This window comes from Mastigoproctus giganteus, chromosome 10 (genome assembly GCF_048544385.1).
Source record: "Mastigoproctus giganteus isolate SK-2022 chromosome 10, ASM4854438v1, whole genome shotgun sequence".
NCBI classification, from domain to species: Eukaryota; Metazoa; Arthropoda; class Arachnida; order Uropygi; family Thelyphonidae; genus Mastigoproctus; species Mastigoproctus giganteus.
In genome coordinates, this window is record NC_143584.1 from 93,911,363 (window position 1) to 93,925,737 (window position 14,375).

General features: G+C 36.5%; 1 protein-coding gene across 4 annotated transcripts in view; it reads right to left on the reverse strand.

Annotated features, from left to right (window-relative positions):
• Positions 1-14,375, reverse strand: part of LOC150079162 (RNA binding protein fox-1 homolog 3-like) — a 468,684-nt gene that overhangs the window by 240,341 nt on the left and 213,968 nt on the right. For all 4 annotated transcript variants that reach the window (XM_090383522.1, XM_090383524.1, XM_090383521.1 and 1 more), the window contains one exon: positions 4,904-5,071. In XM_090383522.1, coding sequence (XP_090239648.1) covers positions 4,904-5,071 — 168 coding nt within the window. The remainder of the gene's footprint in view (positions 1-4,903; positions 5,072-14,375) is intronic.

A 14,375-nucleotide genomic window follows, 5' to 3' on the forward strand; every position in this document is an offset into this window, starting at 1 on the left:
AAAAAAAAAAAAAAAAAAAAATTATTATCGCTTTTTACAGACAATCTAGATGACGTCAACTGGGGCCAACCACCCAGAATGAAGGCAAAAAACGACAAGGTTCTCTGTTTCTGTGATGATCAATATATGCTAAGTAATTTAAATCTAAACCAAATGTAAACCGGTATAGGCCGAAAATAAATCGAATATAAATCGAAAGATGATAATAAAATTTAGAAATATTAGAATCAAAGGTAAGAAATATAAGTAAAATATAAATGTAAGCATATATTAATCATCGTTGACCCGACAGAGAACGTAATTTAATGATTAAAATAAGATTAAATATATAATACATACTACATATTGACCGTATCTAGGACATAATGTAATAGTCGTCAAAATAATATGTGGTGCCCCCTATGTGATAGATACGGTAAAAATAAATAATTAAATTAAATTAACGCATAGAGAAACATGCAGATAGTAAGAAGAAAAACTAAAGGAGTAGGAATAATAGAACCTGAACTCCACAAAGGCGAAAAATAGTGGTATAGATAAGAAATAGTTTCTCCTACGTCCTCGGATTGCCCTAATAATTTCGGAGAAATAAAAATAAAGAGTGTAGGACAGTTTAAAGACATTACAAGATATAAGTTGTGGCTCGGGTATGCTCGGGATCGCAAACCAGTTCCTATAGTAGGACCCTGAGCTGAATTTGCATGTCACCTTAGCGTGAACTTAAGTAAATTTAAATAAATTTAACTATATATTAACTATATATTTAAAAAAAAAAAAAAAAAAAAAATGATACACTGTAATTTGCAAGCCGGTGGGTACAAGTTTTCTACACCGTAAGACACCAAGAATGCAAAGTGTATCCTATTTACATATATATATATGGCACTAAATATAACGATTATATTATATTAAAACAATAGGTTCAGAAAACAAATTTTTGAAATTAATAATGTTTATCGCTTTCCTGAAATGATATTTCAGGTAAGCAATAGGGAAATTATTATTGATCAACCTGCCGTACAACACTGTTAAGCCCGCTGAACAATTTTTATTACTATTGCAGATATAAGCAATCCTTAGACATTGTGATAAAATTGTATTAGCATGCACTGATTTTGATATATTGGATTTCCAATTTGTAAGGCTTACTACGTTAAAATTGAATGCATCTCTTTTATTATATACGTTTACGTCTATATTATTATTATGCAATATTTCTATATGAAGATCCAGATAATTTGCTATAGTATCAGAACTATTAGTTTTTTCTAATACAAGTTCTACTGGATATAATTTACTGTAATCCTGGACAAAATGTGGACAATTAAAAACACATATATCATCTACGTATCTATATATAAGTAGGTTATCTTGGAATTCTCTTTCTGTATAATGTAGATAAAGGTTTGCGATTATGCTTGATGCTGGACTTCCCATAGGGGTGCCAGTCACTTGTAGGTATAACGATGTTCCGTCATAAATATAATTATTAAAGATGCATAATTTTATTAGAGAATCCCAATAGGTTAAATCAACCTTTATAGCATTTTTATTTTCTAAATATAGTTTCTGGAGGACGACTTCTAAGTTATCAAGATTAATGCTCGTAAATAGACTGTTAAAGTCAAATGTTTGTATTTGATGAATATTGTTATTTTTTAGAGCATTTATAATAGGTAAGTTATCATTTATTATAATAGTTTTATTTAAGTTATTTAATATAATTTTAAGTAACTTTTCTAACGTTTTTCCGGAAATTTAGCATAACTATCTCTACATGACGTTATGAATCTAAAAGCAATTGGTGTTTTGTGAAATTTGGGTATGCCATATATAAATGGAAATTTTAGGTTATTATACTTTAACTTTAATTTTTTATGCAATGCAATTAATTTTTTGATTATTATATTATGGGAAGATGCTATCTGTTTATATGTATGGCTAGACTGTAGTTCATTTTTAATGATTTCTATATAATATGATTTACATATGATTGCATAATTACAAGCAGCTTTGTCAACGGGAGTAATCACAAAATGTTCATGTATATCTTTGAGCTGCCTATTTATTAATTTGGTATTATATAGATTATCTTGTATGAATTTCAATTGATTATATTTGCTAGATATGATATTAAGCATTGTAAATAGCCACATGTGGTATGCTTCAACCGGTATGTTATGGTTGTATGCTGATCTTATGCAATATTTAAGTAAATCTAGATATAACAATTTTTTAAAATTAGATTTATTAATAGGTAAATTAGGTCGAAATTTAAAACCAAGTGATAAAATATCTCTAAGTTCAGGATATGGGATTATATCTAAATTGCCGGTTATAATGTGGTTATGGTTAGGATCCACGTATCTATGAAATGAAGGTTTGTGGCAAACACATGTATCCTGTCCGATGTTAATATTGTGAAGGTTTGTAGCTATTGTTTTATAGTTACACGCTTTAAGACCAAATGGTCTAGAATATCTAAATCTGATATTAATATGTAAGTTATTAATAGGCAGCAAGTCATTACGTAAATTAATAGTTTTATGTACAGTATATCTAAATCATCCATTAATTTATTTTGAAAGTATAAGATGAGGACAGAGTTTTCCGGCTGCTTGCTAACATTCAAAATATGACATCTGAATTTGACAATGTCTGATATGATGTGCATAAGATGAGAAGATACAAAGACGTAATCATTGGTTTTTCTATTTAGTGCTTTGAGTACACTAAGTTTAATACTGAAAAGTGTGTTGTGTATATTACTAATATTTATAGGATCCGTGTCCCACATTTTGAATAAATCTATGAAGTCTCCTAGATGTTCTCGGTTGCTATTATATGTGTTAGATTTACTATATTTCCTATTGCGATTATATTTACGAAGTTTGGCAATTTGAAACATATTATAAACGCAAATATCTTTTAAATTATTCGTTAAATATTTTTGATTAAATTTATTATTTAGACCGTATGGATATAGTGTTTTATATTGTAACATGCTAATATCTTCTTGCAATAATCTATCATTTGCATTATTAATTACGTTAAGTATTGAAATGAAAATATTACCAAAAGTATGTTTTTGGAAATGTCTGAATTCAATATCATGTTCTAAATTACCTGTTTTCTTGCTGGATTTGTTATTATAAGTTTTAATATTGGAACGATGAAGGTTCATTCTAATATTTAGTTTATTGCTAGTTTGACCAATATATTTAACATTGCAAGTACGACATGTGATCATATATATGACGTTATTCATTTTACAGAATATATGTGAATTCGTATTAACTGTAGCATGATTTGGATGCATATAGGGGCAAGTAAGACATAATTTGTTGTTACAAGGTTGAAATTTAAGAGATGGTGATCGGATATTAGTGCCAGAAGCATTATATGCTAAACTGCTCTGTAAAGTGTGTGATATTTGTGTATGTGTCGATGTATTAACATGGTTAGGATTACTATCCAGGGCAACAACAGTATCCTCGGTCACTTTTATCCTACTCTGCCGATGTAGTATATTATTATTATTATATTTAAGTGACATAATAAGAGCAAAGTTAATATAAAATAAAGTAAAAGCAAAGTTAATATAAAATAAAATCAAGATGCGCAATCATAAATCCATGAAGGTAAAATTAAGAAGGATTGATGCAGTTAAGAAAATAGAAAAAGAAGAAAAAGCAATCTTAGGTAGTGTGTACTTAACCCAAGCAAAGCTTTTGTGTATAATTATAATTATTGAAAAAGTAAAGAAAGTTAATATTTAGATTCATATATATATATATATATATATATATGACTGAAGATCTCAGCGAAGGGGACACACATTTCACCACAATAACGTAAAAACCCACAGAATTCCAGCTATCGGTATTAGTTTACTACCCATTTATAATTAGATGCACAAACAGAAAAGCCCAATAACACGGAAAGTGCAAATTGTTTTTATTGTTCTATGGCACTGATCTCCAGAAATGTGCTTTAGTAAAATGTGAGCTCGCGTGGGGTGATAATAGTGAGTTTTCGCCTTAACCCTGTGAAGTTCTTTACAGAAAATTTCATTTTGATCGTTATCATGGTGCCGACTAAGAGAATAAGTGACATCAGTACTAGTAAATTTACCAAGAAAAGGAAAGCGATCAATTTGAATTAGAAAATTAGGCTAATAAGGACGTATGAAAATGGCCAAACATTAACAAGTATCGCGCTGAAATCAGATTTGTCAATAATAATATAGTAGCAATATGTTATTAGTCATTCCCAAGTTACGTAAAACTCGATGAAGTAAGAAGTCCTGGAATGTATCTCTTATGTATGTCGGGGACTTCTGTATTTTTGGATTAACCGGGAAATCGAGAGTCTACTGCATATTTTTTTACAATATACTGTTGCTCACCTTTTTAAAATCCAAAAAAATTCATGTTATTCATCAGAGAAAAGCAGTTTGTGAAATTTCAGGTTATGCTTTTGGATTTTATTTTCAAGTTCTTGGAAGTAAACATTTGAGATTGTCAATTTCTTATAGCAAACCTTTCTACATTGTAGTACTGGTTACAGAGAAACCATTCCACAGTACAAACTATTCATATTTCTTACTTTTAAAAGAAAGAGCAGAAGTAACTGCATGAAAAAGCACTGTCTACTTTTTATTTCACCATGTGACATGCAAAAGATGACTGTACCGAGATGGGGGGAGAGGACTAACTTATATGGCAAATACATGATTAAGCACAAATTTTGAAGGCCAAAAATAATACTTGCTATATGCTAAGTTGACTTCTACATCAGAATATATGGTAATTTTAATGCTATTTTATAATTTTATTTTCATTAACCTATTACAGAAATGATCCATAAATTTATGCAACTGCAAAATCAAAATTAAACTTACACCAAACAACTGTCGAAGATCTGGGTCTCTAAATCTGAAAGGAATATTACTAACGTGAAGGCGCTTCGGCTGACTGGTTTTTGCCCCATCTGTTCCTGCTGTTGTGGTCTGTGTTGCTGCTTGTCCCTGGGTGCTCGTACCAGTGATTTCAGGTTCTAAGTCTGTTTGCTACAAATTATAAAAAGAAAAACTCATCAAAGCAATTCAATCAAAACTATATGAAAAAAAAAATTTAGGAAATAAATAAAATTAAGTACGAACCTCAGAAACCATTATTAGCAGATGTGTACAGAAGCAATAATTTATGGTACACAGTGAACCAGCACAGACATTCAAACTGTCCACCATTTTCTTTTAGGTGGATAACAGTGGCAAACAGAATGAGGGGAGTGCCAGAAGTTTATCAAACTCTAACAGGGAGCTAAGTGATTTTGTAATAACTGAGAGCAAAGCGGAGAAGAAATTGTTGAAGTTAAACATAAGAAAGGCACCTGGGGTGGATGGGATCTATCCAGCTATATCAAAAGGCAGCAAAGGAACTAAGCAAACCCTCAGACATATTATGAGAGCTTCCTTGGACTCGAGGGAGGTCTCTATGGAGATGTGCAAATGTGACCCAAAATTCACAAAGGAGGATCAAAGGGTGACACAAGTAATTACAGGCCTGTTACGCCTGTTCCAGGGAAATTAATGGAGGCACTGGTTAAAGAAGCAGTGCAAGCTCATCTAGACAAGACTGCAGTTAAACTTCGGACAGAGCATGGGTTTGTTGAGAGAAGTCTTCTCTGACCAATTTTACTGGATACTATGATGTGGTCACAAAGAAACTGGATGCAAAAAATAATTTTGATATCATATTACAATATGCCAGTGTTTCTCAAACTGTGTTCAGGGGAACACTACTGTTCTGTGAGATGTGAACTAGTGTTCCGCAAAAAATCGTAATTAATAAAAAAAAAAAAAATAATAATAAATAAATTTTGCATATTTGTAGTGTATACCACTTTCGTATCATTATAATATTTAACATAATTTTATTGATTATTGATATACTGGCATAGACTAATAATCAAATAGACCGCGGGACACTATTTTCGCGGGCTTTGCATAGAGAAGTATGCGTAGAGGTAATGACATCTACGAAAAAGTAGCAATGTGGTGAACTAGTATGCCGTTCCTGCGTGGGTAGCACAGTGGTATCATCACTGTCCTCCCCACACCGGATGAAAGAGGCCGGGGTTCAAATCCCGTCGATGATGCGAGGATTTTTAATGGGCTCTTTTCACTCCATGGCTGAGTTAGTCAGTCTCAGGTGTAGATAGCAAGGTTTTTCCCCCCAAAAACTGGGGTATTTTGTCCAGCAAAACAAACAAATTGATCATAGAACACACGCAATTAACACACATAAGACACACAGCATGGCAGATGAATTTAATTATTCGGGTGGCCTAAACAAAAATAATAAATAAATAAATAAATCATAATAAAAATAAATAGTATGCCGCTCATATGCAATTTTGCCTGGAGTACACGGGTTGAAGGAGAGGAGGAAGCGAACCAATATCATAACTAAACTTGCTTGTATAAATTTTTTTTGATAATTATTAATATTTCAAAATATCATTATTAAAATATATGACCATAGATTTGTGCTTGAAAAAAGGAACTTTAAAACGAGAAGCAAAGTACTTCTAATAGTACAACTGTGGTCGATGAAAACGAACACAATATTATCACACTTCAAAGTGAGGATGAACAATCGCAGCCTTTTGTTCCCCAAAAATCTGAAGTGAAAAAACACGAACCAATTAATAAAAGAACAAAACAAAAGTATAATGACAGTTATTTGAAGTTCGGCATTACATGTGTTGGAAATAAAGATGCTCCTGATGCACAGTGCATCATATGTAATAAAATATTAGCAACAGTTCTTTGGCTCCTGCTAATCTTGTTTTTCGTAAGTGTTCTGTGAATATGTGAGATGAAAAGTGTGAGATGACTAAAAATGTTTGGGAAACACTGCAGTATGCCTTCAGAATAACGGCACCCTCAGGGATTCAAGGTAGTATTATTTTGATTTTTCTGTTATCTAGAAAGTTTTATTTTTAATATATTTAATGCAGAAGTAATGAGACTAAATAAGAAATAAACAGATTAAAAATGCAATTTTATTAATTGCACATAACAAACATGTTGATGATCCGATGTTATATTCTGCCATTAATACGCTCCTACTTACACCCCGTTCTATTTTCTTTATGATATCAAGTTTAGTCTCTGGCGTAGACAGCAAAGTTTTCCCCCCAGAAACAGGGGTTTTTCGTCCAGCAAAACAGGCAAATTGAACAGAGAACACACACACACACACAACTTACAGACAATACATATGGGTACACGAATTAACTTTCCGAGTGACCATAATGTAATAGTTTGGATTATATCAAGTTTGTCACTAAGCTTTAATGTTATTCTTCTTTTCTTCTCTGTATTTATTTATTTATTTATACACAGACTTCTCACACACAGGGCACAGAAACCCTAAATAATAGGGAGAATGCTGAGAGATACAGAATCAATACAAAACGGTAATAATCAATACAAAACTAAAATTAAAATATATATATACAAAATTAAGAAAACAGAGTAAGAAGCAAATTTTTATACATAGATGGATTAAGTGTAAAATCAATGTTGTAATTATTCAATACCTGAAGGAAATGAAACAGAGGACTATCTTATGTGTTGAGTAGCTGGAGAGCTGGCAACACCTCTTGTATGAGGTGCTGCCAGCTCTATGAAGACCTATAGGGTGTTTTATTCACAAGGATTCACTACTTACCACAAGGACAAGAACATCACCTCCTAGACACAAAGGAGGAGTATCAAGCCTTCTCGGATTACGCACAAGCACTGTTCGCAGCCCACAACCCACTACCACTATAACCAAGGAACATCTGTTCTTCAGCTCGCTTGGACTGGGACGCCAGAAATGACCCACCCCCAAGAATTAGAAAACTCAGGAAACAAACCATACCAAAGTAGACTAACATAGACAGGACTTATGTCCCATGAATGGCAAATGGAGATGACTACCAAACTTAGACACCCTACCAGCTGGGTCTATGTGAACAAGACACATTCCTGAGAACTGAAGGCTTAGGAAATAAAGCAAAAAACCACACTAAGGGTAAAGGACTAACACAGACGGGACCCCGGTCCCACGGATGACAACTCGGACTTGACACCAGGTTATGACCTGCAGGTGCCTGTTGGCAATCGCACTGGGCTCCCTTGCCTGGTGTCTTTCCACCCCCCCACCCACCCACGCCTGTGGGAGGATGATCCCCCTCCGGTGCCCCCTACTTTCTCCTGGTGAGGTATGGGTCTGCCTCACTGACTTCTGGGGTTGCCTACATTATCATCCCCCATATTTCTTCCTTAACAACCCCCCCCCCCCCAGCATTCAGTCTCCTACCCACTCTATCATTATGCCAGTGAATGCCCCACACACAAAAACTTAATTATGTCCAAATTACAGTTCGCCCATATTTTCGGCCTTTATTATGCAAGCGGTATCCCCCTCACGTAACGATCATCAAAATGGACGATGATGGATACATATATTGTGTATATATGGATCTGTCTGTATGTACATGTATATAAAAGAGCATGAGGTTTTTTTTTTTTTTTTTTTTTTTTAGGTCCTAGCCACTGAAATCTCAGGAAATTAGGTGGCAAGACCTGCCAGAGTGAAACAAACTACTGGGTTCCTGATCTGCCTCCACGGGGTGAAGGTGGTGCAACGTTGGGCCTCAGCAGGGATCCAGCGGCTGAACGACCAGATGAACAAACGGTACAGGACACTACACATATATAATATCCATACACTTTTAAATCTTTGGCATTTCCAGCAAACTGGTACACCCACAATGAAAACTACGCGGAGATGGGGGAAACCCCCGGTGTCTTCTGACACTAAATACACCTTACACAATTCACTTTCAAAACAGCGAATGTAAACAAATATAGTAATCACGTGACTTGCTGTTTTCTGTTTTTGGCACTGCAAGACATCTGCACTGTATGTAAGCATCCAATCTCAATTTACTGTTAGCTCAAAAGTTCCGTTATCCGGGATAATTGTGCAACAAACTTCCGCTATTTCAACAGTCTACTGTACTTGGATTTTAGGAAAGTTTTTGATACTGTTGCACATGGTAGACTACTGTACAAATTGGAGAAGTATGACATTAAGGGCAAATTATTCCTATGGATAAAGGAATTATTGAGTGGGAGAAGGCAGAGAGTGGTAATCAACGGACACTGCTCTTCGTGGACTAATGTTATTACTGCAGTATTCCCAGGGTTCGGTGTTGGGTCCATTAATATTGATGAAGGTATATCAGGCATAATGCCCAAGTTTGCAGACAATACAAAGGTTAGCAGGGTTGTTAATGACACTAATGATAGTATGCTACTGCAACAGGATCTAGAAAAGTTGAGCAGATGGGCTGAGAGGTGGCAACTGAAAAGTTTAACATTGACAAATGTAAAGTATTGCATATGGGTAGCAGTAACCCCAGAATGACATATAACTGTGTGGTACTACACTCAGGGTGGTAGAGAATGAAAAATACCTGGAGGTAATTGTGCAATCAGATATGAAGTTTTTTTTAGCAATGCAAGACAGTCTGCAAGAGCACCTCTTGGTGCCTTGTCAATGATATACAGGAATTTTTCTAGAAAGGATAAGGAGGTAATTATCCCCTTGTATAAGGGGATGGTCAGGTGACACCTTGAGTACTGTATACAGGTCTATAGGACTCATTTTAGGAAGGATGTAGAACTGCTGGAATGAGTATAGAGAAGGGCAATGTGATTGGTGAGTGGAACAAAATGTTGGTGTTACAAAGAAAGGCTTACGTTCTGCAAATTGCAGCTTCTGGAGACTTGGCACCTGCGAGGTAATCTAATTGAGGTATATAAGGCCTTGAATGGATTGAGCAAGCTCGATGCTGATGGGATTCTTCCTTTTGCCCAGATTAGTTGCCTGAGGGAACATAAATTCAAATTGAGGAAAGACAGTTGTAGAATAGATGTATGGAAATTTGCCTATAGCCAGTGGATGGTTGATTGCTGGAACAAACTTCCATCTATCATTGTAGAAGTTGACAGCTTAAATAAATTTAAGGCAGAACTAGACAAACATTTGAAGTGAATGGATGGGTGAAATGGAAAGGGAGTTTTTATGGCTGATACTATATAAGCTTGCTTTCTTGCATCATATGCCTCAACTAATACTAATGCCATAGGGAAAACCCATAACGTGAGAGGAGTTGTTATTGAGACAGAAACGAGAGAAGAGATGGAAAGCATCAATATGAACCCAAAAATCTCAACGCCTAGCCTGTCAGCAAAGTCCCCCAAAAAGAAGGGACCATCCATTATAATATATGATCTGGACAAAGATATCACCCAGGACCAACTTGTGGATGAGATTTATCGATGAAAATTAGTCTTCTTCCTGATCAGGACAAACACAACTTAATTAGTCCAAAATATTCAACAGAATTCAGGGTTGGTGGCACCCAAGACACTCAATGATGTATATGTCAACTGGGGAAGACACTGCTTCAGCAAACATGTGGCTGTTCCGAAATGATATAAGTGTTGTAAATTTGGTCACACGTCGCACATCTGTACCCAGGCCGTTGCAACCTGCAATCACTACTCAGAGAATGGGCACGACTACAACTACTGCCAGAACAAAACATCAATCCCATCTGCGCCAACTGTAAAAGCTTGAAGAGGATCACAACCACTCCATCAGGGACAACAAATGTCCAGTATATATTAAAGCCAAGTGCTTCCATCAATCAAAAATCAATTATGAGGACAAGCCCTAAACAGTACAATACAACCATGATGAAATTCCTCCAAATTAACACACAGCAAGCAAGAGCAGCAGCCAATGAAATCAGTATAAAGGGGGGATGAAGATAACACTGATATTATAATTCTTCAAGGACCATATATGCATATGAGATGGGTCAGAGGATATCCCCTAACCTATAAGATCATTCAAGCAGAAGAGATTACCACCTCTGCACAGCCTGGGTGGTGTGCACCCTTATTATTACCAATCTGGGGGTTTTTATGTTATCTCGCTATACTGCAGGGCAGAGGAGGACATCACATTTGCAACCAGGTACGTAGAAAATGTTCTGATACCCCTATGAGAAAGTCACTATTGGGGCCAACATGAACTGTAGGTCACCAGTCCAGCATAGTGTAACACCTGATAGGCAGGGTACCACCTTCTGCAATACATTACGGGAAGCGACTATAGATGTTTCTTTCACCACCAGAAGTATTGCTGGCAACATCAATGGGTGGATGATCCGGGACTCATGGACCACCTCCAACCACAAAGTCATCACCTTCCAACTCTCCAGAACACTGACCAGATCCCTCGTCCACAGGTAAATTCACCATAGATATGCCATCAGCAAAGCCAACTGCACTCCCTTCTATTTACGTGTATCCCATTTCTTATTCACTTTGATTTTTTTCTTTTTTTTTTTTTTTTTCTAATGAAAACTCCATTACCACTTTTTTAAAATTCACACAGCCATAGCTTTGCAGATTATCAGACACATGTTCAGATGAACTTTTTTTGGCTGTTTTGATCCTGAAAGCGATCCTGAAAGCATAGTCTAAATGTTGTGAACACCTTGTATATCATGTAACTTCAGAATTTCAAAATGTAATTGTAAATATTCTAATCTTCTCATATTACTGATGAGTCTCCCAAAATAGGGGACTCATCAGTAACAAGATTAAATATACTCAATTTTCTTAGATATTTTTTCGATCCGAATGTAGAAGAAGAAGGTTTTAATTAAGCAAATGCTTCGCCTCCTCTATGCAGAAATGCTATTTCTTCCTAACAGTGCTTTACTATTTTAAATTTGTAATCTAATGCTGATTTACTCACACCATCCTTCAGAACTTTAGGTATCACTTAATTTAAGTTCATTGGCTGCTGCTGTTGTTTGTTTGTTTGTTTGTTTGTTTGTTATTTGGTTTTTAGGAGCTTTAGCAACTAAGGCCATATTGCTCCAGGGATATGCAGTGGTCATTCCCTGACCTTTCCGCATCCTCCGTATTTGGTGGTCACGGCTCGAACCCTGGTCAAATCAAGAAGCATGTGCTATGCACTGCTGCTCCTGCCCACCTGGCTACGGAGGCGCCATTGGCTGCTGCATCTGAATTCTAGAGAATGTCTTCCATTCCAGGTTTTGTATTAGCCCGAGAGTTTTTACCTTCCCTGCAATTACAACCAATCCAAACTAATACTCAGTTATCAATATTGTAATATAGAAACATCGAGCCTGAGTCATGTAACTATTGGGAACCTATTGCCAGTTGAAAGAATAGAGAGAATATTCCCATTGTAGACAGGCAGAGTTTGGATCTCAGGGAACGTGAAAACCTCTCGTTCTAACTAGATTATATGAATTTCTCTCCATATCTAATAGCATTAGCATTAGCATTAGCAGAGGCATATGATGCAAGAAAGCAAGCTTATTCAGCATCAGCCAAAAAAAAAAAAAAAAACCACTCCCATTTCACCCCTCCGTTCGTTCGAAATACCTGTCCAGTTGAGCTTTAAATTTGTTTAGGCTATCAACTTCAACAACAAGTGATGGAAGTCGGTTCCACCAACCAACCACCCGCTGGCCAAAGGCAAATTTCCGCACATCTATCCGACATCCGTCCTTCCTCAATTTGAATTTATGCCCTCTGAGGTGATTATTCTGAGAAAGATGAAGAATCCCATTGGCATTGAGCATGCTCAAACCATTCAAAGCCTTATACACCTCTATCAGATCACCTCGCCGGTGCCTAGTCTCCAAACTCTGTAATTTGCAAAACTTAAGCCTTTCTTCGTAAGAGCAACCCTTTGTTCCATTTACTAATCTTGTTGCCCTTCTCTGTACCCGTTCCAGCAGCTCTACATCCTTCTTGAAATGAGGCCTCCAGACCTGTATACAGTACTCAAGATGTGGCCTTACCATTGCCTTATACAAGGGAATAATCACCTCCTTATCCCTGCTAGAAAAATTCCTGTATATCATTGACAAGACACCATGAGCTACCCTTGCAGCTCGTCTGCACTGCTCAGAGAACTTCATATCTGCCTGCACAATTACCCCCAGGTCCTTTTCATTCTCCACCACTGTCAGTGTAGTACCGCAGAGTTGATACGTTGCTCTGGGGTTACTGTTTCCCATATGCAGCACTTTACATTTGTCAATGTTAAACCTCATTTGCCACCTCTCAGCCCATCTCTTCAACCTTTCCAGATCCTGTTGCAGCAGCATAGCGTCAGTATTGTCCTTAACGACCCTGCCAACCTTTGTATCATCTGCAAACTTGGACATTAAACTTGATATCCCATCATCAATATCATTCATAAACACCGAAAACAACAACGGACCCAACACTGAACCTTGAGGAACTCCACTAATAACATTAGTCCACGTTGAGCAGTGTCCATTGATTACCACTCTCTGTCTTCTGCCACTCAACCATCCCCTTATCCATAGCAGCAATTTGCCTCCAATGCCACACTGCTCCAATTTGTGCAGCAGTCTTCCATGTGCAACAGTATCAAAAGCCTTTCTAAGATCCAAATATATAATATCAAAGTTATTCCCTGCATCCAGTTCTTTTGTGACTACATCATAGTATCCAATCAAATTGGTCAGGCAAGACCTGCCCTTAACAAAACCATGCTGCGTCTGAGCTATAACTGAATTCTTGTCTAGATGATCCTGCAGTGCTTCTTTAACCAGTGCCTCCATTAATTTACCTGGAACAGAAGTTAAACTAACAGGTCTATAATTACTTGTGTCAGCCTTTGATCCTCCTTTGTGAATTGGGGTTACATTTGCACATCTCCAGTCTATGGGCACCTCCCCTGAGTCCAAAGAAGCTCTCATAATTATGGCTAGGGGTTTGCATACTTCCTTTGCTGCCTCCTTTAATATAACTGGATAGATCCCATCCACCCCAGGTGCCTTTTTTATGTTTATCCTCAACAATCTCTCCTCCACTTTCCTCTCAGTTATTACAAAATCATCCAGCTCACTGCCAATGTTTACTTTACCTACATCATTCTCCTTCCTGAATAACTCCTCATGCGTGAATGTAGATGCAAAATACTCTATAAGAAGTAAGGCAAAGACTCCCTAGTCCCTACCAGATCTAGAAATGAATTAATTAATGTGCAAAAGGAAAGGAATGCAGGAGCTTTGCTTTCCTTTCCTTGCCTGGCTTCTCACGATACATAAGGGACTTTATGGCCGGGGTAACAGAACGGAAGGCATGGGAGAGTAGGTGGGCAATTTTATTAATGTCTCTGACACCATGATGCCAAATAAAACACCCAGAGACAAGGGGACCA